Source organism: Corvus brachyrhynchos, unplaced genomic scaffold (genome assembly GCF_000691975.1).
Source record: "Corvus brachyrhynchos isolate BGI_N302 unplaced genomic scaffold, ASM69197v1 scaffold262, whole genome shotgun sequence".
Classification (NCBI taxonomy): Eukaryota; Metazoa; Chordata; class Aves; order Passeriformes; family Corvidae; genus Corvus; species Corvus brachyrhynchos.
Window position 1 is genome coordinate 2,100,971 of NW_008236626.1, and position 27,412 is coordinate 2,128,382.

General features: G+C 43.4%; 1 protein-coding gene across 1 annotated transcript in view; it reads left to right on the forward strand.

Moving 5' to 3' along the window:
- Window positions 1–26,707, forward strand: part of WWC1 (WW and C2 domain containing 1) — a 47,157-nt gene extending 20,450 nt beyond the window's left edge. Inside the window, exons 9-24 of the mRNA XM_008644210.2 lie at window positions 718–791; window positions 5,904–6,146; window positions 7,926–8,015; window positions 10,307–10,845; window positions 14,937–15,045; window positions 16,778–16,858; window positions 17,767–17,853; window positions 18,589–18,781; window positions 19,546–19,698; window positions 20,233–20,333; window positions 21,101–21,248; window positions 21,894–22,058; window positions 23,472–23,564; window positions 24,409–24,639; window positions 25,345–25,466; window positions 25,963–26,707. Of these exons, the coding sequence (XP_008642432.2) occupies window positions 718–791; window positions 5,904–6,146; window positions 7,926–8,015; window positions 10,307–10,845; window positions 14,937–15,045; window positions 16,778–16,858; window positions 17,767–17,853; window positions 18,589–18,781; window positions 19,546–19,698; window positions 20,233–20,333; window positions 21,101–21,248; window positions 21,894–22,058; window positions 23,472–23,564; window positions 24,409–24,639; window positions 25,345–25,466; window positions 25,963–26,029 (2,496 nt within the window). The 3' untranslated portion in view covers window positions 26,030–26,707. The remainder of the gene's footprint in view (window positions 1–717; window positions 792–5,903; window positions 6,147–7,925; window positions 8,016–10,306; window positions 10,846–14,936; window positions 15,046–16,777; window positions 16,859–17,766; window positions 17,854–18,588; window positions 18,782–19,545; window positions 19,699–20,232; window positions 20,334–21,100; window positions 21,249–21,893; window positions 22,059–23,471; window positions 23,565–24,408; window positions 24,640–25,344; window positions 25,467–25,962) is intronic.
- The last annotated feature ends 705 nt before the right edge of the window (window positions 26,708–27,412 follow it).

Here is a 27,412-nt window from a genome sequence, read left to right on the forward strand (position 1 = left end):
CAGCAGGTCTGTATGGGCTAAGCTCAAATGAGGACTCTTCCCCTAAGAGTGTTTGGCTTTCATGGGATTACAAGTGAGAGCAAGAGCTTATGTGCAGATATTTTGATGCCTCCAAAGTTGTAGTGCTCATAAACCTTCAGTCCCACACGTGCAAGGAGATCAGAAGTGTCAGGTTGGTCCCAGCCTCGGTAAGCACTCAGTCAGTGCTGGGGGTAGGTACATCTCATTCCTCACAGGACAGCACAGAGCCTCTCCTGTGAACCTTTATTAAATGTTTGCAGCCACTTTCGGTCAGGGCCACACATGTTAGTAAAGATCTGCAGATTTGGGCATGATGGGATGTCCCTTGTCTTTAAGACTTTACAGCCAAAGCAAGATGTCATCCAGGCCAAAATACAATGCAGCACTTAAGGATGGGAAGAGCATCTAAGAAGAAGGATTGCAAAGGTATTTGTGTGTGCATAGAAATAGAAGCCCAAGACAGATGTGGTGGATTTTCTCTTTTTTTCTAGGCCAGAAAGAGCCTTTGAATCTTGTTGGGGTTTAAGTATTTGAAGAAAACATGAAAAATGTAATCAAATGCAGTATGTTCCTGTTCTGTGATTGGTTTAGCTAGGAAATGACTTTGACAAAATCAAGTGTCACTTGTAACAGTGTAAAGGAAATATCAAAAGAGGAGTGGTTCCTAAGTTGCTGATTTGATGTTTTGTATCTCAGTTTATTGCCAGCAGCAGTAACCAGTTGGCTGAGAAGGTGCGATTACGGCTGCAGTATGAAGAGGCAAAGAGAAGGTAATTCTTTGGCCCATTGCTCCTTTTGCTTGTCACACAGCTTATTCTGAGGACATGTTTCACTAGAAGAGGTGCCACCAGACTGAAACCCAGCATTACTGCTATGTAAATATGGGAATTTTTGAGCCAGCGGGACAATAGGCTTTTTGGGCCAGTGTTATCTTTCACGAAATAAATAACCATCCTAGAAATTACTAAAGCATGACTAATACATAAAGAATTCAGTCTGGCCACACCTATGGGGACATAAGTTGTTCTGCTACCTGTTGCCAATGCTTCCCTCTTCCTAATAAGGAGACTGCACTGCAAGGCATCTCCTTACCTTATTTGAAATGAATGAATGTTTGCATGCCTAAGTGTGATAAGGAGAAATGTATATTGTGTTAACACCTTACATCAAAATATGGTCAATGGCTGCAGTTCCAGAGCTTATCTGTAAGAATGTAAATTTTCACCTTTGCCCCCTGATCTCAGATGAACGAAAAATAGATTAAAAAAAAAAAAATTCTATCTACTTAACAGGCCAATTTAAGCAAAAGCTTTCCAGGATTTACTTTTTAATAGATAATAGCTAACACAACTGTGTAGGTAAATGAAAAACCACCAAGAATTATTACTTAGAGTTTGGCTGGCCTAGTCTTTCTTCAGTGATGTTACCATTGCTGGGGGTGACTTCTTTCTTCACTTTTAACTGCCCTAGAGGGACTTTGCAACTCCAGAATAACAAAGTCCAGCCGCACGGTACAATCTGTGCTTGGGATGTATGCAAAGAGAAGGCTTTTTGTCCAACCTCTGGTTAGAAGTAAGAGCCTTAAGGCTGAGGTTACTCATAATGCTCTCATGTTGGTGTATTGGCATGGCCAGAAGGCCATGTTTCTTAGTGGCATAAAATTTGGTCTGTGTCTGTGGCAGTCATCGAAGACTGTGTGCCCAGCTGCTTTTGACACGAATTTACACTTCTCTTTGTAGGTGGAGCAATTTTATCAGAACTATTTATTTTGCCAGTCCAACATTTGCCAAACTACCTTGACATTCAAATCATTCACTGACTTTCTAAGGCAACATTAAAAATAACCTTCAGATGCGGTGGTTAATTTTGCGGTGTTAAAAGTGCTTTTTTACTTCTAAGCTTTGCTAAAGGCTGTATTTCAACTCACATTGACTTTACACCTTCAGATTGAAGAGGAATACTCTTACTTTATCCTGTATCTTTTCCAAGGAGGGGCAGGTGAATAGTGAGAAGCCTGAGAACATATTTAATATGCTCTTTATAAAGACAGCGCAGTAGTTCATTTTAAGTGACAATGAGGGGTATACAACACACCTGCAGTTAAAGAATACTTGCTGCTCATACCCCATGTTTGTCTTAGGTTATCTGTAGGTTTTTCTCAAAGTTTAAAAAACATTGTCATGAGGAAAGATGGATTTAAGTGGACATGAATAGTTGATGCTAAAATGAAAAGATCTCCAACTATCAGAGCACTGTGGTTTTAGCGCAGTATTTAGTAGAAGCTGCAGAAACAAATACCTCAACTGGTTTAAAACTGGAACAATACTATGGATATAGTGACTCACAAGGAACCTTCTGTTCCTGTGAAAATTCTTCCTTGTGATGTTAGAAGTGTTTCCTGTCCCCACAGCAGCTTTAAAATGTTCCAAAAACACAATAGAAGACTAAGTACTTTGCCCACGCACGTACTGTGAAGGAGCCAAGTGATGGAAATACATGTGTTTTATTAGCTTTGCAGTATCTGGAAAGGTGAAATTTAAGGCTTGAAATCAAGATGGTCCCAATATTAATTAGTGTAGAACTACTAGATCTGTAAGGGACTGGTGCTTTTGAAAGCAGGCTCTGGTGGACACTGTTTGCGCCATCGCCGTGGAGCAGACTGAAAGTTCAGATGTAGGTGAATATCTGACTGAACTTCACCACACCAGAACTGCCAGGACCCAGTGCCCTTCCCCACCACTACGTCCTTTCCTGTCACAGCTTGGGGAGACAACAGACCCCTAGAGCAGATAATGTAAAACCTGAAAAAAAGGGTGCAGGCCAGCTACAGTGACAAACCTTTGGCTTAATTATATTCAAAACTGATAATGGATATCATGTCAAAAAGGTTGTCATTGCTACATCTCAGAAAGGAGATAGCTGCTGCAGCATAAATGTAATCAGAGATGCAACTAAACTATGTTGTACAGTTCCAGACATGTAGCAGTAACTCAGTTGTGTAGCACTCACACCCTGCACTGTTCTAGTTTCTTTAGCAGTTAAACTTTCAGCTTGGGTTCTTTGTGACTGGTGGTAACTCAGAGATTTTAGAAGTATGTTTTTTAATCTCCTAAAATGAAATATTTTAATGTCACATTAAGCAGCATTACAAAAATGGTGGGTATTTGACTGGTCGGTTTTTAAACCACACCTCCCACTTCGTTTGTGGGTTTTTTTCTCAAGAACAGAAGCTTATCTGATACCGGATTGTTAATTACTGGCTGTAGATACACATCTTAGTGTATGCTCCTGTGGAGATGCATGTGCTCTGTACAACCTCCAGAGAGACTAAAAATTTTACGTGCTATGCCTGTGTTGCATAACAATAGAAAGTACTAACTTTCCCTAATTAACAAAAAAGAGACTTGTTATTACAATGAATAAATCATCTATCTGCCTTTTCTAGATAGAAAGAGAACAATTAAATAAAACTTGAGCTTCCTGTTCTGTATTTGTTCAGAAAGATGGTGTGACCTGAGCCCAGCACTGCAAGCCCAGCCTGGCTCAGCAGTGATGCAGTTCAGACTCAGGCAGTGAATGCTGAAGGGCCGGAGTGTTCAGCCAAGTGCAGACTTTCTACAGCATGTTTCTTTTGTAATGGTGCTGTTTTATTGGAAAAATAGAATAATAAACCTCCTTTTAGCTGAGAAGGGGAAAAATAATGATCATGTACCAAGGTAAAACTGGAGGTTAGTTTAACAAAGCTTTTAGACTCAGAAATGCATAGAGAACAAATTCCAGTGGAAAAGCCATATCCATGCAAATGTATGCCAAAAGTGATCAGATTTATGCCAGCCAATCCTCTTAGACTCATATCCCTTCAAAATGCACAGAGGAATTCTTGGATTATGAATTAATGCCGCTGTTAATTCTTCGTTGGAGCACAGTATTGCACTTAATCTGGCACCCAAAAACAAAACAGCTCTTAAGACGACCTAAAAATAGTTGAGCTGAATATCTATCAATTATGGAACTTTAATTAGAGTAAGCAACCTGCTGTGGGAAATGGGTTTACAGAAAGCGATGCTCCTCTTCAGAAGGGTGATCTCTGATCTGTCTCCTGCGATGGTGGAGGCAGGTCAGTGTGTGTGAGCCTAATCCTTCACAGGCTCTCTTGGGGCTCGAATTCCTCTTGGCCTCTGCAGCTTGGAACACAAAGCTTTATTCTTCAAGGCCATTCAGGAGCCTTGTAGCTGCTGCTGCATCTTATTGCTTACTCCACACGCTTCGATTTTGCTGGTTGGCACTGAATTTGCTCTGTGTGCTGGTTTGCTGAAGGAAGCACACACCATCCTCTGCACTTTTGCGGCATAAACCAAATTCTAGAGAGATTAATCCAGAACAGTACCTGCAACTCTTAGCTGTACCCCATTTAAGTCCTGTAACTGTCACCAGATCACAAAGCCCTCTTCAAAGAGAGATGCATATTGGACATTCATTTTACATGTCACTTCTATTTCTTATGTATTTACTAAACCCAAGTGAGGGATTAACCTGAGTTCATCATGTGAAGGGGAACATATGCCTTGACTCTCCGGTGTTCTGTCAGGTGAATTATTTTTGCAAATATCTTACAAAATACTTTTTCTCCTTGTTTGCCTTCCAAGCTTTTCAATTTTTTTTCACCCCAGCCCATTGTGCCCTTCCCATTCCCTGCTTCCCATTTGATTTTTTGGATTGTGTGAGTTCAGAAACACAAGTTGTTGGTAATTCTTATTCAGCTTTATCTGCACTATTGTTTCTCATCAAACTACCATGATCAGCCTGTCAGGTCTTGAAGAGTTGTAGGTCAGTGAGTGCAAAGGCAGCAGCTTCCTTTGGGAGGACTGACATTACTGCCCTTGTAATATCCTGTGTATCCTGGCCTGCTGCTGGTTTTCTGCTTCCCTCTGTATGTTGCATTACAAAGCTGACCATTTGTGGACCTAAGTGAGCAGCTCAGATATTTGGGAAATTGGGAATGGGCAGATATTTGGAGTGAGCAGCTTCCTTACCTGCCACAAGTTGTGCTCTTCTCCGCTGTCAATCAAAGCTCTTGCTAAATTCTACATCTGTATTGCTGTTGCTTTTAGTCATTATCTTCCTGCCTGAGCTGGGTGGTGTGGTGCTGAAAGACTGGTGATACAGGCTTTAAACTGAAATCTGGAGTGATACCTCTAATGAAAATAGGCTTTGATTCTGATGCAAATAAAGCAGCTCTGGATTTTGGTAGGATCACATTACCTCTCCAACTACTGACATCCTCAAGTCCAGGTTGCACCAGAAGTAGCATAGCTCCTTAATGTGTCCAAAATGCTTACTGTTGTCAACAGGTGAATTCTTGCAGCAGCAGCATGGAGATATGATTAACTTCCTCATTGTAAAGATGAAACAGAGTTTCCAAGCTTTTGACTAACCACTGATCTTTATCTGAATCTTATATGGGGAGTACATGGTTATTTTCCATGAAAATGATTAAAGAGTAGGTAATTACCTCATCATACCCTCCACACAAACTGCTCTGAGGTCATAGCTGTAATGCACATGAAACACCTATAATATATCTGATAGCTTCTTCTGAGATCCAGAATTTTCGTTGTATTATTCCCTGACTGGTGGACACTGCATATTAGGTAGAAACTTCATTTTCCATTGTGAACACACCTGAGTTAAAATCCTGTTCTGCATGTCTGCATCCCAGGGGTGCTGTCACTTGACACCATTTTGGTAAGGGGCACATGAGGGTGGTTGTCCCTGAGCTGAGAGCCTTCCTCAGGGCAGTGGAAGATGTGGTGGGTGGTGGAACACGTTTGCATATCTGGAGCAGGAGATCATGCACTCCTCTGCTTTTTTTTCTCCTGCAGAATAGCAAACCTGAAAATCCAACTGGCTAAGCTTGACAGCGAGGCCTGGCCTGGCGTGCTGGACTCTGAGCGGGATCGTCTGATACTGATTAATGAGAAGGAGGAGCTCTTAAAAGAAATGCGGTTTATTAGCCCCAGAAAATGGACTCGAGGAGAGGTGGAGAGACTGGAGACAGAGAGGAGGCGCCTGGAGGAAGACCTTCAGGCTGCCAGAGACACTCAGAGCAAAGCTCTCACTGAGAGGTAGGTTAGTGAGCACAGGGCAGTGCCTTGTTGGACAAGAGGTAACTGGGAGCAAGCACCAACATCCCCTGGCTGACTGCCCACAGCAGTGCCCTCGCATTCCCAGGACACTCTACTCAGAGGGCTGCTGAAATCATCTCCCAAACAACTCATCTGCAAGTCTTACTGTCCCTGTGGGGAAGGGTTGCTGTTCCTACAATGGATCCTTTATGGGAATGTAAAAAATGTTCGAAATAGCCCAGTGTAGTGTAACATTTCAGTATGCAGCCAGCACCTCACAGCAGCTTCTACACTTGCTGTGCAGTCTGGGCCTTGGTAAATGTCAGCAGATGGAAGTTTAAATTTTTTAAATTTGCTGTTTGTTCTGAGTATCCTTGTATGTGATTGCTGTAGGATCTGGTATTTGACAGGGCTGTAGGGCTTGCAGGGAATATCCTGTGAATCTAAACTAGCTGAAAAAAATGACAACTTTCTTCCCTAATTTTACCTATGTTGCAGGGGGATATCTCACGGGAATGTACAGTGAGGATGAATACTGCATTAGGCATTGCCTACAGGTGTTTTACAGTCTGGATGTATTAATGTGGGTGGCTCAGCAATGTTTTGGCAGTCTCTTGAACATGTATGGAATAGGCACACTGCATTCACTCTCTCTTTGGCTCTGTATTTTCATTTCTTCGACACGGTCAGTGTCCAGATGACACCAGTTTTCTACATAGGCTTTTCATGGTTTTATCATGCTGGAAGAAATGTAAATGTCTCTGCTATGAGACTTTTAACTGCATGAAGTATCTGTGGTTTGACAAATGTTTCTGGTCTTGCCATAAGGTGAACACATTCATTGGGGATTTGTGGGAATATGGTGACATTCTAGAGTGCCAAAGAAGTAGCACATTTATGGAGAAGGATTTTGTGTCCAGAGGCCTGTTCAGCTAGGGTGTGAGCACCCAAGTGCACGTGTTTGTCTCAAACCAGTTCAGGTGGGAAATAAAGCTAAGATGTTGCTAAAGTCAGTAATGTAAAGACGGTCAGTGTCCAGATGACACCAGTTTTCTACATAGGCTTTTCATGGTTTTATCATGCTGGAAGAAATGTAAATGTCTCTGCTATGAGACTTTTAACTGCATGAAGTATCTGTGGTTTGACAAATGTTTCTGGTCTTGCCATAAGGTGAACACATTCATTGGGGATTTGTGGGAATATGGTGACATTCTAGAGTGCCAAAGAAGTAGCACATTTATGGAGAAGGATTTTGTGTCCAGAGGCCTGTTCAGCTAGGGTGTGAGCACCCAAGTGCACGTGTTTGTCTCAAACCAGTTCAGGTGGGAAATAAAGCTAAGATGTTGCTAAAGTCAGTAATGTAAAGCTGTAATGGGATGGCTAATAACTAAATCAAGTAACCCTTAATCATCCATAGACTTTAGTGAAAGGAAATTAAGACATTTGTACTTTTTATTGGCACAGTAACTATAGGAATGCAATAGTGTATAGTGGGTAAAATCTGCCCAACTCCTTTGAGGCCTGATCCTAGAGACATTAACTTTTATGGTACCAGCTGTAATTATTTTCTCCTGTTGTGAATGTTTTCAGGATTGAGTTCTGCATTTTAAAAGTTTCTGAAGTTGGTAAACACCTACACAGCTTGATCAAATTCTGTCCTGTGTATTCCTATCAACTTTTGTAGGACTTCACAGCAAAAAAAGTAGATTTTTCCTTTACTCCTTATTTAAAATATGTAAGTGCTTCTTTAGCTCATCTCTTTCTTTGATCTTCTCTTAGATTGAAGTTGAGCAGCAAAAGAAATCAGCTTGTCCGAGAGCTGGAGGAAACCACACGGTTGCTTGCCATGTTGCACACCCAGCTGAAGAGGTAGGTGACCCTTTCCAGAAGCTGTGGGTGCTTTTGTTGCACATTGTGCCACGGCCTTTCTCTGCTAACAATTCCAGCTCCCAACTGAGAGGGCTAAAAGGCTTTTCAGTTCCAGCAGTGACCTAAGGCGCCTGTGTAGTCAGTGGAAGGAGAAGCCTTAGGATCATACATCAGTTCAATGGGTGCTTTTCAATGGGCTGAGCAACCTCGTGGTGGTGCCTCTGTCTCACAACAGGAGTTTGCTCAGTTCCTTCTATTTCAGGAATATTTAGCTGACACGGGATAGCTGAGATTTTTTCACTAAAGTTTGAATTATTGAAGTATTACATTAATAAAGTATGTTAAAGACAGCTTAACACACAGCAAGTGGAGTGAATCTTACTAATGCAACTACACGTTACTGTACAAATGATAGTATTTCTCTAATTCCAAGCGTGCTGTTGCTTGCAATGTGACAATATATAAAGATATCCCTGCATCTGTTGTGGTTCATGTCATGTAAAGAATGGCTTCTAGTTCAGGCTGTAGTTTCAGAAGACCACAGGATTGCTATTTGCAGACTAATGCATGACTGCAGGCAGTAAGGCCAAATCATTTTGCTAAAACTATATTTTTATCATTCTGATAGCAAGAAAGTTTGGTGGGGTTTTTGCTTGGTTGAGGTTATTTCCTACCAGTGTGTACTGAATTTACTCTGTTTGTAGCTTCTGCTCCACTTGGATTCTGTTTCATTTTATGAAGATGACACCGAAAAGACTGGAAAGAAATCATAGTGCAAGACTGACATGTAAATAAGCCAGCATGGAGAATAGCTATCTGTGAGGCTTTTAATGCAGTGGAAATGCATCATATTTTCATTTCACCTAGCTGATTAGGGATCTTTTGAGGTGACCAAGAAGCATGTGAAACTAATTTCTTCCTAACCATGTGCCCAGTGTTCTTGGCATGCTCCTTCGTAAGAATAAGTGTTTGTTATTAACCCCATAATGCAAAATGTCTGGCATTCAAAGGCATGAACAAAAAGAAGTTGAGCCCAGTTTTTTGCTATGGAAAAGATTAATTTAAAACCCCTCCCTTTTCACAGTAAAGTACACTGAAAAGCTGTAAATTTGTTAGGCTTCAACAGATGTATATATACTGCCAATATGCAAAAACATCTATCAGAAGCTTTTTTGGACAAATGTGGTGCAGTGCACATCTGTCATACAAATGCAGAAGATGTTTTCTGCCAAAATTATACTAAATACAGCATACTTGCCTTTTTCTCATAAGGTCAAGGACATAATTATACAAATGTAGCATCCAGCTTTTACCCTATAAATAATAAATAAGGGATTATTAGGCTTATTAATATCTCACTGTTTTTCAGTGGGGCAACTTAAGCCACTTAATACATATTCAGAAATTTTTCAATAGCTAATCCCTATCTGAAGTGAGGGTCAGTAATGACCAAGGTCTTCAATATGCAGAGCAGGAGTGTTGGTTTAAATGGAGTTTCTAGAGGTGGTCCATGTTGTAGTCACTACTGGAATACTTGCTGGGTCTCCTGAGCAGAAAACTGTGCTGTTCTCATCTGAACAGACTTCTGTTCAGCACCTGCTTAAAATTAATTTTGTTGTCAGTTATGTTCTGAACCTAGAACTCGAAGGATAAATAAGGTGTGTGCATTGATTGCACAGCCCAGCCCCAACTTTTTCCCTTTCTCTGTTGGCCCTGGATTCCATGTAGCAGTCTTTCACATGGATAAATCCTGCCAGCTTTCTGGGAACTGCTGGCTGTTGTGATCTCTGAAGGCCAGTTCCAGGCAGCTGTGATACTGCCTTTTGGCTGCAGGTCCAGGATTGAGGCAAATGGAAGAAAATTTCCATATGGTCAGACAGTTCATTGCAATAACTTCATCTTCTTGCATGGGCCTTGCTGGTTTTTGTGGTCTGCTTTGGAGATTAACAGGAGCCTTAGATACTTTCCAGAGAGGTGCGGGAGGAGGGGGATGTCACTAATTTTAATTGGTTTGAAACTGTTCACTGGAGCTGTTTCGGCTAAACAAGGACTCGTAATTACGAGTCTGATGTGGTGAGTAGAAAAATGTGTATGATTGATACTGTTTTCCTGAGCAGTGACCCACTGTTTCTGCTGTGTAGACTGTGGTTCTGGATTGCTCTGGGGACTAATGCGTGTGGCCTGAGCTAACAAAGCAACACCCTGTGGGCTTAGAGATGTGGTGACACTGCAGTGTTTTCAGGAGAAATCAGAAGATACAGTGTCATGGTTTTCTGACTTGTTTCCTTCAGTCTCTCCACCAGCATGCTTTCCCTCTCCTCGAGCAGCAGCCCTGGTTCTCTTGCATCTAGCAGAGGATCTCTTGCCACCTCCAGCCAGGATTCATCCACCTCAGCCAGTTTCACTGATCTCTACTATGAGCACCTGGAGCAGTTGGAGCAGTTGGACTCGGAATATCAAAACAAGCTTGACTTGCTCTTAGAAGGAGCCACTGGGTTTAGGCCATCAGGCTGTATCACCACTATTCACGAGAATGAAGTAGCAAAAACTCAAAAAGCGGATACAACGAGTCGCATGCAGGCTCTGAGGTCCTTGTCTGGTACTCCCAAATCCATGACATCACTGTCCCCAAGGTCATCCCTCTCTTCTCCATCTCCACCTTGCTCTCCGCTGGTGATAGACCCACTCCTAACTGGTGATGCCTTTTCAAGCCATATGGATTTTGATGATGCAGAGATAAGTGCAAATCTGTCAGAACTCACACTAAACACTGGGAGTGGCAACTGTAGACTGGAAGAGCCTCGAGCCGGAGAAAAACATCTAGGTCAAGGTATGGTAGGAAAAGATCTGCATGCATTTATATTTAATGTTGTTCATAAAGCATTGAGAAGCAAATGTTTCAAAAGCTGTCATCTGGTTATCTTTATGTTAAAAAATGTTTTCAACTCTGTGTTCTGTCTTGTTCGGGAGGGAGGGTTGGTATTTTAATTTGTATGCAAAAAATACTGATCCAATGAGTCTTGCAGGAGACTGATTAAGGTGTGTTTTTATTGTACACAGATGCATGTGTACACAAATCACAGGGATTTCATGTGCAAATATAAATGGTTGTGGTGGGATTCCTGGTTCGATTTGGCACTTAATTATTCAGAATGTCTTCTGTTGTTTTGGGTCTGGGAGACACAGAGTGCCATACAGATGGAAAGTTTTTGACCAAGCTTTTGAGGAGGGCTGGAAAAGCCATTTAGCTTAATAGTTAACAAATTATAGTAATAATAATCCTTCCCCACCACCTCAGTATGCATAAGATCCTGCTCTGGTTCCCAGTAATCAGTGGCAATGAATTCATTAATTTCAGCTGAGCAGACATGTCAAGGCTGTGCTCGAATTCTGCTGTTTTGGTCTCTTAGCAACAAAAACGTGTTTAGATTGTGAGCATGATAAAACAAGACATTTAGAGACAGTGGATGTTCTCATATATGCATATGGCTTGTTGGTTGGGTGGGAAGGGTTCATCCTTTTTTGGAATGGATGGTCTGAAGCGGATGGAAAGCAGTTGGCACAGCTAGGACACAGTGCTAGGGCCTGTCTGAAGCCCTTGTGACTGAAGTTGGGTTAAATCCAATAAGTGAAAGGACTGGATTTGTAGCTGCAGTGAGGAAGAGCTTTAAAGGCAATATAAACTTGCAAGCTATAGCCCTGTGAACCAGCAGTACAGTTTGTTTCTGTTTTTCATAGGATTATTGAACAGCCTGTGTGAATAAAGGGAGCTAGTACCATGTTATCACCGCCTTCTGCATTAAGAATGCTGACACTATTTAAAACACAGTGAAAAACACAAGTGCAAATCTTCCCCTTTGAGCTACCATTTTCCTACAAGCAAGAGGTATTATGCATTTGAGTAGGAAACACTAATTATTCGTATTAGAACTAGGCGCTGATTAGTTTTAACCTTTTTAGCTCTTCAAGATTTGCCAAGGCTGTTAAAGTGAAAGCTCAGGTGTTAAGCAGATTAAGTGATTACTGCTGTTAGCCAGTCAGCAGACAAAATAATCACCATAAGTAGTTTATTTCAGGGCAATAACGAGATAAGATTTTACTCCTCAGGCATTTTGGGAGTGGGGGGTTCAGTGTAACACCCGAAATGCAGGGGCTGGCTCTGGGGTGGTCAGTCCTGGGCAAAGCATGCTCACATGTCCTGTAAGCAGAGCTGAACAATATATCTGAGGGCTTTGCTGCTGCTTTCTGTTAGAGCAGAACCTCTGCCACCTTCAAGACGTGAAGAATACCTGAGCAATTCAGGGGAAACTAATAGCAAAACCTGGAATCTGGCAGAGTCCAGCATTCTCTGATTAAATGGTCTGTATGTGAGGACAGTGCATGACATGGCTCTTCAAGGCCCATGGAAGGGAAAATGGCAGGAAGAGAAGAGCAAACTTCAAGTTCTTGATAAGAGTGGAAAAAAAAGTGAAAAACCACAGGTAGTGTTATCCACCTGCTTGGAAAAATGGAAGAGAGTTGAGTCAGTTCTGAACTCTTCCATAAACTTCCTTATTAGCGTGATATTTCTTCAGAGACTTAAGGCTAAAAACTGGAAGTCCAAATTTTGTGTTAATTAGCTGCATGAAAGGGCTGAACTTTCCAAGTCCTTTGCAAAACCAGTAAGGAAAGGGATGGCTGGAATTGTTGTCAGGGAACCATTCATCTTTATTCAGCTTTACACTTTAGCACTCCACTGTACAGAGCTCACTTCATTATGGTGCACTTTCTGTATTCACCCCCTTGGCCCCAAGGTGCTCAGGGGAGGTGGTCAGGAGTGAGGCTTTCTGGGTTGAAATTCCTCTATAGCATTGGGAACTGAGGGAGAAAAAGAGGTTTGGTGTGTGGAGGCCAACCTGCAGTGCCTTTCTCAGTGAGCCAGTCCCGTGTAAAGGGATTCCCAGAGCAGCATTTGGTTTGTAAAACTCAAAGAACCGAATTTAGGAAGCCAGCCAGTGGGGAAGAAGTTATTTTCCTATTAAAACCATGGACTAGGAGGTACGGAGGAGCGTTAAGGAAAGAAGTTTTGACCCTGCCCACATACCTCCAGCACAGCCTATGATCCAGAGCACTGCGGGACCTGGCCCTGGCACGTGGCAGGAGGGAGGATGGATTAAACCAGGAATGCTGGTATTAAATGGATCCACTTGTTTCAGTTAATGACTGTTACGTTGTGTTACAGGTGCTAACTTCTGTTCATGTGGGTTGGCCTATGGAGAAAAGGTCTGGACATTCTATTTCTGTCCAGTGGTTCCATGGGAGTACCAAGATGAGAAATGCCATTTGGTGGTAGTGTCAAAAAATCGGTGGATAAAGGGTCCCAAATGGCACAGGTGTCTCAAAGGATTAGGGTCACCTGTAGCACCCTCTACTGTTGGCTTGCAAGTTCTTATGTCCTCCCAAGTCCTTATGGTATTCCATAACCCTTGCACACTTTTCCACCAGTTTATTCAAAGCTGGTTTTAATTCTGTAAGTGGTTTTGTGAGACTGTGAAGAAAACAACACCAAAAAAATCTGAAAAAAACAAACTCAAACCCCAGAAAACCAACCAAGGCCCAAACTTGCTTTGTAATAAAGAAAATATGCACTGGAAATCATATATTGGTTGGGGGGCATGTGCTTTTCTAAGTCTATGGGAAAGAAGGGCCTCTTCTGAAAATCAAAAGCCCCTTGGAGAGGAGTGTGTTGCTGTGCTGCTATGGGGTTCCAGCTGCTCCCAGGGTGACACATGGCACCTCCTCACTCTTGGAGCAGGTCTCCCACATCCCTGACAGAGGTGGAGAGCCAAGAGCTGGGTACAGCCCAGCATTCGTTAGCCACGTTGGCAGATGGAGTTAGATGGAGTTCTCCAGATTCTTGGCTGCAGCTCCTCTCCACTGAAATGCTCAAGTGGAAAGATGGCAGAATTTGCAGGTTTCCAGGGAGAATCTTTCCCTGTTTTGTAGCACAAGAAATTTATGTGAGAGAACACCTCTGTGCCAAATTCCTTGCTTTACCTTCTTTGGTTTCTCTTCCGTGTCTCTTTTTCCCTGTATTCCTGTGTATGACTGCTCTTTTAAATCCTATAACCTCTCCTTCTCTCCATGTTCAGCTAGTTAACCAGGTCCTTCTGGACCTACCTTTTGTCCTGTGTACACAAACCTTTTGGGTTTAGGGGTAGGCCAGTGGTGGTTTTTTTGCTATTCCACTCCTGAAGCTAAACTTGGTATAAGCTCTCCAGGTGGGATATGCAGCTCTGCATGATCCATACCTGGCCAGAGCTTGGTCAGCAGTGCTTGCCCTGCCACTGCTCTCTGGGTGGCTGGGAGCAGAACAACTGCTACCTGCCTAAGGGTGCCTTGCAGTCAGAGCTGGTTTATTGGCTCGTATTTAAAAGTTTGCTAGAGTTTCGAAGTCCTGCTGCTTCTGAATGTTGCCCATCATGTCATGGGTGCCTCCCTGCCTTTCCAGGGATGTGGAAGTCTTTCCTGGCATTGCCTGCCTGTGCCCAGGGAGGTGTTGGGCAGGCAGCTGTAACACACTCAGCACAATCCGTGTGTCCTCAGCCTTCACACTGCTGCAGGGCCCAGGGATTAAATGGGCATTGAATGTGCAATGAAACCCTCTCTCACCTCCACCACACAGACTGTTCCTCCCGTTTTCCCAGGACTTTTTGTTCTCCAGGGCAGTTGGGCATATTCCCTCACTTCATGGCCACCTTTGAGCTCAGCCTGCCCTACCTGGGTCCTCTCTGTCTTCAGAAATGTGCAGTTGCTTAACAATACCTGGGTGGGGAAAAAAATGCAATTCAAGGGGAGGATAAGAATAAAAGCTGCTGCTTATCCAGACATTTTGTTTTCATTAACACCTGCTTTTGGTTTTCCTCTGTGCTTTTCTGATAGGTATAAATACAGCTGGAGGGACGGCACTGAAGGTGGCAGGTGTGTCAGCTGCAGTGTCTGATGAATCTGTTGCTGGAGATAGTGGGGTGTACGAGGCGTCTGTACAAAGGTAGGCATCAGATCTCTCTCCAGGATAAAACCAATGACTCAGCTTTGCACAAAAGTCAGCTGGAATACTGCTGGTTATGACCTTTTTTTGTAAATCAGTGGCTAAAGTTCTCAATCTCAGGTTTCTTAATACTTCTGAAAAAACTATGAGCAGGTTGAATTTGATTATCAGAATGACTGATGCATAATAGAAGTAGCTGGGAGCAAGCTTACAGAGAGCTGTTTGAACAGCTGGCCTGTTTGTGAAGGTGCTGGTAAGCTGTGGCTGCTGCCTTGGTGGGAGGAGCAGAGCCATCTGGCAGGTGTAAAGCTGCCCTCCTCTCAGTCAGTGACCGCCCTCAGCCAGCATGAGAGGACTTTGGGATGTTTAAGGAAGAGAGCAGAAGCACTTTGAACTGCCTGATGGATGCGCACGTGCTGTGTGATGCAGTTCCCAAGTGCTTGGAGCAAGAGCAGGATGTGATTCCCGCAGGACTTCTCCCACTAAGGACTCCACTGCTGGGAGTCACTGCTCTTGCTGGCTTTCTGGATTGTCTGTGGGGGCTTTGTCAGAAAGTTCACTGGAAGGTACTGATCTTATTGATACCTGGTTTGGCTACCACTAACATGGGTTCTCCTACTGTTTTTATTAATGTTGAGGTGAATTGTAGGGTTGTTAGTTGCAAAACACAACTGTAGAGGTGACAAACGGCTCATCTCAGATTCCTCCCATTCATTAGTTACCTTTATTAATTCTCTAGGTAAATGGGTGATTTTTATGTTTACAGCACAATTGACTTTGATAAGGGAGTGCAATGCTTCTGTAAGTTAGAGCTCCTGGGCTCAAGCAGTCAGACAGTTGGGTGCCCAGGGCCCCTGTGTCCCCTCAGTGGGGTAGTGAGCTCTGTGGAGAGGGGAGTGGGACACTCACAGAAGGCATCCCATGCACACTCACAGGTCTGATGTTAGTGTTGCTTGGGTTATCAGCTTACCAACCCCTGTGGTGCCCACAGTGCCGTTTTGGTGCCTGTCCAAGTGGTGAGAGTGGGATGAGCCACCCTCTGCAGCTGAGATGTAATGAAATGCAAGAGAGTGCTAAGCAGTAATATGGAAAACACTTAGAAGAGAAGAATGCTAATCCTGTTTTCATGTGCTACAGCATAGCCTCTTGAGTCAATTAGACAATGAATGTAGTTTTGGGGACTTTGAGTGCATAAAACTTGGGAGGAGGAATACATTGGGAGGGAAATGATGCAGAATAGCTGTTTCTAGCAAGGCCAGTCAGTGTACTCTGTCACTTTGAATGTGCTTAAGAAAGTTTGATTTCTTAAAGAAACAAAGGAATTACTTAAATCTAATAAAAGTTGAGAATTTTTGCTGTCATGATGCAGGACAGGATTGCAGTTGTTAAGTCGTATTTCTCTTGCTGGGCAGTCAGCCGTTTTTACTGAAAACCAGTCAAGGGAACCCTTTAAAAATCCCCCACTGCTTTATTTTTGCAGGCTTTTGTGTAGCTTTTTTTTTTTTTTTGGCAGTGAAGAGGGAAGACATATGACTTTCTGCTGATAAGCACTGTAATACATACCTCTAAGGCTGATTGCACTTATTTCTCAAATGGGCTTTCTTTTAGCTGCTAATTTTACACAAGCTATATACACAACCCCTGAATGGAAGGGAAAGATCTTGTATCACCTAAACACAAACACTTCAATAAGAGGCAAATCAAATCCTTAATTGTCATTGATTCCTTTCAGACCATGTGTGTCAGAAGTGATGGTGTTTGACAGTGATGATACAGAAGCAGTTGGAACAGCCAAAGTGCAAATTGCAATGAGGTATGTGCAACATATTTTACTGGATTTGCCTTCCAATAGAAAGAATGATATATGGTATTTAAAAGATAGTGCTTTCTGTGCTGTTTTCTTATCCTGTCCTATTAGTATTAATTAACTAATGCCCTGTTTTAGTGTAATTAAGAGTTACACTTGACTCCAGGAGGTTCTTGGCCCAGTTGCCCTCTTTCATGTCAGTGGAAATCAACTGGTGATACTGTGGTGTGAGGGTGCTAACCAGCAATGGGAGCACTGGCAGTGCTGGGCCAGAGAAAGCCTTTGTCTGGATTGCAGAATCCTTAAGAGTGCAGCTTGGGTGGGGAAAATGCTGAGAATAAGTGGCAGTCACAATCCCTGACCTCACGTGGATCCCACAGTAGTGGGTCAGGTGTAGGAAGGCAGCCACAGAGGCATCCTCCTTAAATGACTTTTTGGAAGTTATGTGGGATTTGCAAAAACGAAATCCTACAAAACTCGTTTGTCATGGCCATTCAAAGTAAAGGGTTACTCACAACATCCTCACTGTTGTACTGCAAGTATTTTCACTTGTAACTTTTCTATATTGCAGCCATTAAGGTCTCTCAAAAAATTGTGGCTACACTGTAGCAATTTAACTAGACCCCAGGAAAAGCAGTGTGTGTTAGGTCAAACCTACAGTCCACTGTATCTGAATTCTTACGGTCTGGATATTCTGGACTGTTCCATATTCTGGGTGTTCTGGTAGCAATACTTAATGTAATGTAAGACTGGTTTTGTTTTAAGCTATGGGCAAGTCATGGTCCCATTATGGTGTTTTCTTGTTTGTAAATTTTTAGTATCGTTTGTGTTAATGAAACAAGTGAAATACTCATCCACGGAGTCCAAGGCAGACTTCTCTAATAATAATGCTTTTCTTTGTCTTTCCAATTCAGATATGATGACAAAAATAAACAATTTGCAATACTGGTCATCCAGCTGAGTAATGTTCCAGCACTGCTGTTACAACAAGATCAAAAAGTGTAAGTGGGTGAAATAAACACACTTGATATATATATTTGTGTTGGGTCCCAGTGAGAATGAAAGTGAGATTGGCTTATGATTTTTCACACTCTTAAAAATCTACCCTTCCTGAAATGTTTCTATACTTTCTGTGGTGACACTTATAAACTCATAAACCCGTAAACTGAAGTGAGGTGCAGTTTCTTCCTCAAAAGTCTGTATTTGCTCAGGAAAGACTTGCCTGGAATTAGCACTGTCTGGTGAGGTTCTTAATTGTAGCAGTGCCTCAAGCACCTCCATCAAGTGGAGGGGGAGTTTGTCCTGCTGCAGAACTCCTTGGACACCTGCACAGGGGTGACAAAATGTGCAGCTACTGCTAGACGCATTCCAAGCACAAAGTCTTTAAATTCAGCTGTGTGCTGAATAAGCTGACAAAAATTTGATTCATGTTTGCTGTTCCTACCTACAGAAGGGTATGGGCAGTGTGACAGGTTGCACAGATGTAAACAACCATGTAAAACAGGATCCCATGATGTCTGATTACAAGATTCAGAAGGATGATGTCTGTGGCAACTCGTGCCACTTCACATCTCTGATGCTGTGACGAGATGTTCCTTTTTTCTCAGTTGACTGCTACTCCAAAGAATAGGAAAGGACAGCAGTGTCCACAGTGCTTAGGATGACTTTCACTGAGGGATTTGTGGGGGGAGCTGCACCCCTGTAGGGCAGTCCTGAGCGCAGTGCTGTTCCCACAGGAACATTCGTGTGGCTGTCCTGCCCTGCTCGGAGAGCACGAGCTGCCTGTTCCGCACGAGGCCGGTGGAAGCTTCAGACAATCTTGTGTACAATGAAGTATTTTGGGTTTCCATCTCCTACCCGGCTTTACGCCAGAAGACTTTAAGAGTCGATGTTTGCACTGTAGATAAGTCTCACCTTGAAGAATGTTTGGTGAGTATCCAGCTCTATTTTAATAACTTTGTGTTTGTTTCCTCTTTTTAATTAAACACGATGTTACACTCTTGAGGTACGGCAATTTCTGTGAAAGCCTTCCTGATAATCTTCAGCCATATGGTCTCTCCCCCACAGCATTCTTTGCAATGACAATTTTCATCAGGAAAAACAATTATGAGATAAATGTTTTGTAACAGAGCTACCTTGTCAGACCACAGCTATTTCTCCTTCATGATTTGATGTCAAACTCTTAACTAGTTTTTTTTCCTTTTGGAAACATTTATGGTGTTGTAATTGAGAACCAATTCCTTTGGTCTGGTTGTGTACTAAATGTAATGCAGTAAAAAATGACAAAGCAGATAAAGAGAAATGGGATATACAAAACTAAAACATCTGGATTTGGGCAGTGATTTTTGTCAGCCTTGCAAATTTCTTGAAAGGGAGTCATCCTCTCCTGTCCTTTCTCTTTTTCTTTGAAGCTCTGGCTGTGATTTCTCCCTGCTGCAGTAGCACTGTTCATACTTCTGGATTCTTGCACACTGTAGTGGAACACTTGCTACTTAGATTGGAAGCCCTTGGCAATGCTAAAAATAATTAACATAAAGCATTACTAGTGGTGTTGAAATGGGATAAACAGGCAATTTTTCTTTTTGTCAAATTTGCCAAAATCAAACACTTGATTTTCACTCTGATTTCTTCTGACTGCTGTGGTAGTTGTTCATTTTAGTATTACACTAAAACTGTGTTTTTGCTCTCAACAGGGTGGAGCACAAATTAGCCTTGCTGAAATATGTAGATCCGGAGAGAAATCAACCCGTTGGTATAACCTCCTTAGTTATAAATATCAGCAGAAGCAAAACAGGAAAAGTAAACAAGGAAACAGCCACTCTGAAGTACCCTGCACTGAAAAAACAGTAAGAACAACTGCTTAAACTGAACAAATCTCTTCTAAACAGAACTAGCAAGAGGGTTTGTGTGGCTGTTAGAATAGAGGAGTAGTGAAGGCTGGTGTGTTTATATTTACTGCTTGAACATGTCGTTAAGTGAAGCAAAATAATTAACATGTTGATTCCAGATATGCCCTTGTCCTGGGCTAAATACTTACTGAAATCTGCTGCTCAGGAAGCTGAGGATGTGGTGGTATGTGGTGTGGTATAAGTGATGTGTGAGCTCCAGCCTTTTCTGCCCACCAGGCAGTTCCCATTGCTGCCATGAACTTGCTGGGCAAGTCAAGATAGAGTTTGCAGATGCAGGGCACAGAAGGTGCTCAGCCTGGAGCTGCACACCTGCACATGCTGGGGGAGCTGGGCCAGCTGTGCTCACGGGGCTGCACTGAGCTCGTGTGTGCAGCAGGGCTGGGGCTGCTCTGGGGCTGTTCTCACCACAGAGGCTGGGCACTGCAGTCTGTCAGAGTCATTTCTTCACAAGAAGCCTCTTGATCTCCTCAGGACTCTGTCTCAGCACTCTTAGAGCAGACAGCTGTTGAACTGGAAGCTGTGGAGAAGAAACTGGAGGAAAGCAGAAGCACTTTAACTAGTGGAGAGAGCTGGTAGGTTGCATCCCACCATCTTGTTGTGGAGTAATCAGAGCATTTGTGTGCTGAGGAAAGAGCAGATGATACTGAGCTGTGGGAGGCTGCTTCTTTCTCTGTTTTGGTGAAAAATCTTGTTTCTTCTGTTCTGGAGGTTGTGCTTATTAGAAAATGAGAACAAAGCTGATAAATGTTGAAAATTGTCAGTAGCACCATGTTAATTTTGTTATTTGTACAGTCTTCTATGGATGTCCTGAAAACTCCACTCTGTGGTGCAAGGCTTTGCTTGAATTTTACTGTGGCTGTTCTTTATATGGTTCAGATTCAGATTTCCTTAAAGAAGTCCAACATTTGAGACAGAAAGCAAGCCTGACCAATGGGATTGATGGAGAGGCCTGCTGTGAGTTCAAAGGAGCTGAAAAGAGTGTTAAAACAATGCTTCAGTTTTGTCCAGTACCACTTATTAACTAAGATTAATGGCATCCTGAGAGCTCCCCTCAAGATGCACTTGCCTTAAGCTCACACCACATGGATGAACCCTCATCATGCTTCTTTTGAAGCCAGATCAGGATGAAGTTTTTGGCAGTAATGTGGTTTTCTGGTGCAGCTTCTCTCTTTTCTAAGCCTGTTGTTTGTGTAATCTTAGTGGCTACAGGACCTGCCAGGTACACCTGGCTGCCTTGGGGACGTGTTTCTGTCCAGCAGCTTACAGGAGGTACCTCCTGCTCCAGCACCACAGTATTGTGTACAACAGGCCAGTTCAATAACAAAGCTGTTCCTTTCAGGCAAGATGAAGAGGTTCCTGACCTGGAAGAACAGGATGAGATCAGTGAAAATGAAGCAGAGGAGGAGGAAGAATTCTGTGCTGGAAAATTGCTGTGGGAAACAGAAGAAAGTCTGAATTCCCAGCTGCACACAGAGATAGCAGTGAAGGTACAGTCAAGGGCCTTTGGAACAGAAAGATGTGTTAAGCTTCCCATTGCTCAGCTGACTGGGTTGTTACTGAGCTGAGCAAGGCTACAGCAGTTACTTGAAAGTTCACCATTGATGATTAAATGTTTATCTACCTGAAATCTTTGCAAATAACTCTATGTGACCATTTTGTCCCACAGTTAGTACAGCACTGTTTCATGCCTTCTTTTTGCTGCTCATGAAAACTCTTTTCATTGTGACAGTGGTTTTGGCCTTGTTTAATTTTGAATGTAGCTGTAGTCAAACAGGGGTGTGTTGTACACAGCTCTCTGTACATCGATTTGGATCTTTGCTGCAGATGCACAATGAATAAGGTAATGGTCTTTAAAATCATAACTGCTTTCTGTGGGATTGCCAGGTCACAGTGATGTGTGGTCCACAGGCAAAGCCCATTGGAATCAATTGTGTTGTACAGCCATCAGTGGATGCAGCAGAGCTCCAGGAGCAATGTGCCAGGACACCCTGCACGAGAAGGGCTAAACAGTGTCTGGGTTTGAATGTAACAAGTGCACATGTGGCACAGGTTAGACACGTGTTAGACAGCCCTGGGGGTGTGTCCTGGGCACATGGAAAGCTGGCGTTTACACTGCACTGTGTGTCTTTCAGGTGGATAAAGAGACCAACACAGAGAGCCTTGCACAGTCCTCGACTGTAGTTCGTCCAAAAGACAAAAGAGCAGCAAATCCACCCCAAACTCAGTTTGTCAGGGGTAGCACCATCATCCGCTCAAAAACATTTTCCCCAGGACCGCAGAGTCAGTACGTGTGTCGGGTAAGGAAAATGAAACCCTGAGCTTGTAAGTGCTTGTTTTCACTCAGTCTGAATTTCTCACAGAAACCAAACAGTGCTTGCTTCTCTCCACCTCTGACTTCAGAAGTTGCTCTGTCCTCACCTCCTGGACAGTATCTTCCCTTAGAACTTAACAGTATTAAACACAAATTTATCAGATCTGTATGTGCATGTATATTTGTGGTACATGCAGCTTGTTGAGATGCCCAAACTGACCTGGAAGGGCTGCTGTAAGACAGTGATGAATACCCTGCATATTAAACAGTTCCTGCTGCTTGAAGTGTTCTGTGCTAACTCAGTTAGCTCTGTCCACCTGACTTTAGATGAGGTGAACATAAAACCTTGATAGAAATGGAAAGGTAAGTATTTGATAATAGCAGAAAAAAACCTGTGGAAACCTGAAAGTCACCAGTGTGCTTTGTCTGAAGGTAACTGAACAGGCCATGTGTTGAATAAGATGTCACTTCCCCTGCTTTGAAATGTTTGTTCACAATTATTTCCTGAATTGAGGGTCAGAATAAACTATAAATATCTCATCTTTTAAGTGGAATTGGCAAACAAGCAAGCACTGTCTTTTACCACACATGACCTGTCCCAAGTGGGCAAACTCTTACTACAGCTGAGCCAGATTTGCTGTGTAGATTCTCCCTGGTTCAGAGGCAGGTGCTCCCAGAGGAACAAACCCTACTCACTCTGCAGCAGTGGCCTTGGGTGGTACAGGTGCCATGTCCCAGTACACACAGATCCCAGTGCCTGTTCCCCTCCTCCCCCAGCTTTGAGAAGGGACATGAGAAGGGAATTAAACCCTGCTTGAGCTGAGCTCTTTGTAAGGGTCTACAGACAACCACAAAACAAGGCAGGCTGTGTGTAACATGGCAGCTCTTCAGCTGATAAACCCCGGGCGAGAGCTTTCAGGAAAAGCTGCCTCTTCCATCACTAGATTAAAGTACAGGTTATAGAAAAATGCAGATTAGAGAAAACAGAAATCTCTAATAAAATAGTCCCATGTTTTACATATGCTAGGAAAGAGTAATAAGATTATTATTATTATTATTATTATTATTATTGCTACTTACAGCTTATTTTTCTGGGCTGTTTTGCCCAGCCTAGTTACTTGCACAGGAGAAGAGCAGTGGGGTAGAGTCCCACATCATAGCCTAACTTGGTGTCTCTCTTTGCTCACAGCCTATTCCCAAAAAGGGACAGAGTTCAAGGCTTGTGGCAGGATCTGGCTGTCCCAAGTGCATGTTCTGTACTCAGACTGGGGTGACAGCTGTCTGCCTTTCACAAAACTTCATAGTTCTGCTTACAACAACCTCTGCTCTGGCTCATTGTGTGTGTGCACTGCTTGTATTTCTTTCATGACAAATTTGTGGTTTTCACCTTGCTTTTCAGCTGAATCGCAGTGATAGTGACAGTTCCACACTATCCAAAAAGCCCCCTTTCGTTCGGAATGCGATGGAGAGACGAAGTGTCAGAGTGAAACGGGTAACAACATCACTTTTTTTCCTCTAACACAGACACTTGCAAAAAGCAGAAAACTATTTTAAAGGAAAAGTTTGCAAACATAAATCAGTTGCCACGTGCTTTCGTTCACAACCTTTTCTTTGTGTGCGAGAAGTCTCTCAAGGATTCTTTGAAATACCAGATTATGACAGGAACGTTTAAGTTGGAACTCATTTAAAACAATTAATTGAGGAAGTTGGTTCCTGGTATTTCCATCTTGTCAGAGAAGTAGCACGAACAGTTTTGCTGTGTTTATTGTTGTGAGATTCTTAAGTATTTATAATAAATTTGAGATGGAAAAGAAGATGAGGAGAACAGTGTCTCAGATGCTCAGGTGACCCCATTGTAGTGATGCCATGGCACACAATAAACCCCTGTGCCCGTTGTGATGGCAGTCACTAAAATTCCCCCAGGATACCGACACTGAACTCCTAAGGAGATGGTTTTCTTGGGACAGCTGGTGTTCAAAACTAGCAGAAGGCAATATGTTACTGCAAAAAGCAATCACAGGTGTTTCTTCAAAACTGTGGATTCATCTGAAGATGAGACACTAAACTTAGGAGGAAGGTGTGCAAGCAAGACTTGTTTGATTTGGAGAAGCTGCCAAGGAAGAACTTGGGTGGAAGCACAGAAATCAAAACACTTAGCTGTAAGACTTCCTTGAGTTCGTGGTATCTGTCTCGAGACAGACTTGAAAGCAGGATCAGTAGAGATGGTTTGTGAAGAGAAGCTTTGGAAGGATGGGTCTCATGATGTGTTCGGCACTGTCTGGGTGGAGTGGTTGGGAAGTTCTTCTCAGTGTGTTCATACACCCCTTCTTTTCCAGCCTTCAGTCAAGTCCTTCGGCACAGAGCGCCTGATCCGCACCTCCCTGGACCTGGAGCTGGACCTGCAGGCTTCAAAAACCTGGCACGACCAGCTGGTTCAGGAGATCTCAGTGCTGAGGGAACTGAAGGAACAGCTGGAACAAGCTCAAAGTCAGGGTGAAAAAGAGTTGCCGCAGTGGGTGAAGGACGATGAGAGGTTTCGACTGCTGCTGAGGCTTGTGGAGAAACGAGTGAGTAATACCTGCCTTGGGGTTTCATTCCACTTGTTGGAGTGAATGGGATTTTGGAAACGGGGGACTTTAGACAGTCAGTAAATGAAGCCTCAGCACTGTTAGTCAGTCTTGTCTGCCATGGCTCCATCAAGCTGTTAGTCCTGAGCCCTTGCATTCACCAGCACAGGGATTTGCTACCCTAGCAGAGGTGCAAATACGAGATGTCACAAATGCCATCTGTTCTGCCAAGTGTGTCCCCTCAGTCTGCAGGAGGTGTGGTGTGTGCTGGTTGGCACTTACCTTACTCTGTATCACACCCTCCCCCATGTACAGGGCTCCTTCTCAGCTTCTGGGATTTGTCAGGCACCTCTGCTGGCACCAGGCACAGACCGAGGAGGGAGCTGGTGTGAGGTGCTCTTTGGGGTGCTGTGTTCTTGTGTGTGCTGTTCTTCTGCCTTGAAAGATCTATCAAGAAGATAGAAAGAGTACTGACAGAAGCCATTGTTCTTACCACGGGCTGGAAGGAGACCTTACAAAAAGCTCTCTCCATTAGAATGGTTAGTTGACAAGCTTCAGTTCAGCTTCTGTGGCTTGTGACTTCCAGGGTCAACAGTTTCCAAACCCTTCAGACCTGCAGCTGAAATGCTGCTGTGTTTGGAGATCAGTTAGGGTAAGAGAATTCCTCCTGGAAACATAAACAATGCTTCTCCATTATTCATTTAGGTGCAAAATCCAGAACACAAATGTGAGCTCAAGGCTGATAAAATGATGAGAGCTGCTGCCAAGGATGTCCACAGGCTGCGAGGACAGAGTCGGAAAGAGCCTCTGGAAGTACAGTCATTCAGGTAATTACAGGTAAAGGGGAGGAGAAATTGACTGCTACTGTGATTTTTCTGTTGATGACTGAGATGCTGATGAGGAAGACTAATCTCTGCAGAAGTAGTTAACTGTTCTGCTTAAACAAGAAATTCTGTATTTTCATATTGAAGTGTAAGGGCTGAGTCAGGGAAATTGGTTGCAGCACTGCACATGATCAAAGCAACCACCATTCTCCAAATCATTCCCCACCTGGCAACAAATTCTTTAGCACAGAAGCAGCTCTTTGCTTCCCTAAGTAACAGACCCGGGAAGGAAAAAGCCCCGAGCCTTTCTGAAATGGCTTTTGGTAAGGTCAGTGTTGTAGGTTTTAACTCGTGTCTGATAAGTAAATAAAAGGTGCAGGTTGTAAGAGGATGTACATCTGCTCCTTGTGGGGACAGCTGGTGGGATAAATTCTCATGTGGATGATGGGCATTTCTGGCAGGATTTCTGTTGCATTAACAACTGATAATCTTTTTTCAGAGAGAAAATGGCATTTTTCACACGGCCAAGAATAAACATCCCAACACTCTCTGCAGATGATGTGTGATCACCATAAAGTATTTGCTTTCTGGACAATTCTACAAATGCAGATTGGGTTTTGAAGTTATTTATGTGGTATTACAAAGGTACCAAGGCATTTGTATATTAGAGCTTTTGTCAGTATGTGGATGTTTTGAAGATTTTTAGGTTAAAGTTATATCATCACAGAAACCAGCATTAAAGTGACAAGATTGTATAGTTTGTATATTTAGGAATGTATTTTTGGGAAATAGAATTTTAAATAAGAACAAATGCAGCGTAAGGTGCTGTTATTCTTAAATAATGCTGTTTAGACTTTTTGTACAGCTCTACCTTTTAGAGGTTTTACTGCAATAAAATAAATTTGAAGGAACCTCACCCCTACCTTCTATGATGTTCTGCATTGGACTCTCCTTTGAGTGATGTATTTTGTACCCTGTGGGGAATGCTGGGAGCCAGCTGGGACTCCCAAGTGCTGTGAATGAATTCTCTGTGAGCTGTGAAGCGTTTGTGTTTCCTGCCAGGTCCTAAAAGTAGGTGTGAAGTTCAGAATACTTGCACTTTTAACATTTGTACTGCAGCTCATGTCTGTAATGGGTCTGTTAAGGTAACGTGGGGAGCCCGTTGAAACCACTGCTGTGGGAGGAGGGCTGCAGGTTTAAAGTCCATTTTAGGTTTTTCCAATAAAGTGACCTTTCTGGACAAAGCTGCCTTCTTGCTTTTTGTCTTGTGTGACTCTTCTCATCCCCTGGCACCTAAACTGGGGTTCTTCTCTGTCACCAGCTAGAAGCATAGAGCTTTTCACATTTCTTGTCACATGAGATGCTGTAATTGCCACGTTTCATACAATCATGGAATATCCTGAGCTGGAAAAGACCCACAAGGACCGTTCAGTCCAGCCCCTGTCCCTGCACACACACCCCAACAATCCCACCCTCTGCATCCCTGGGAGCCGTGTCCAAGCGCTCCTGGAGCTCTGGCAGCCTCGGGGCCGTGCCCATTCCCTGGGGAGCCTGGGCAGTGCCCAGCACCCTCTGGGGGAAGAACCTTCCCCTGATATCCAACCTAACCCTGCCCTGGCACAGCTCCAGCCGCTCCCTGGATCCTGTCACTTGCTGGTTTTCCTCCCTGCCTGAACGTTCCCTGCCCATTTTGTACCCACCTGCTGGGGACAGGACACGTTCCACCCGTGAAAATGCCGGGTGGTGACACAACGAGGGGTTGGGGAACGGTGTGGGGCTGCCCTTATCTCTCCTCTTCCCTTTTTCCCATCCCTTTCCTTCCCTCTTCCCCTTGCTGCGCTTTGTCCTGTGTTGCCCTCTCCTTCCTTTTCCTCCTTTCCCTCTTTCCCCCCTTTTCCTTTCTCTTTTCCCTGTCCCCGGTCGCAGTCGGCGTTCCCGTCCCGCTGAAG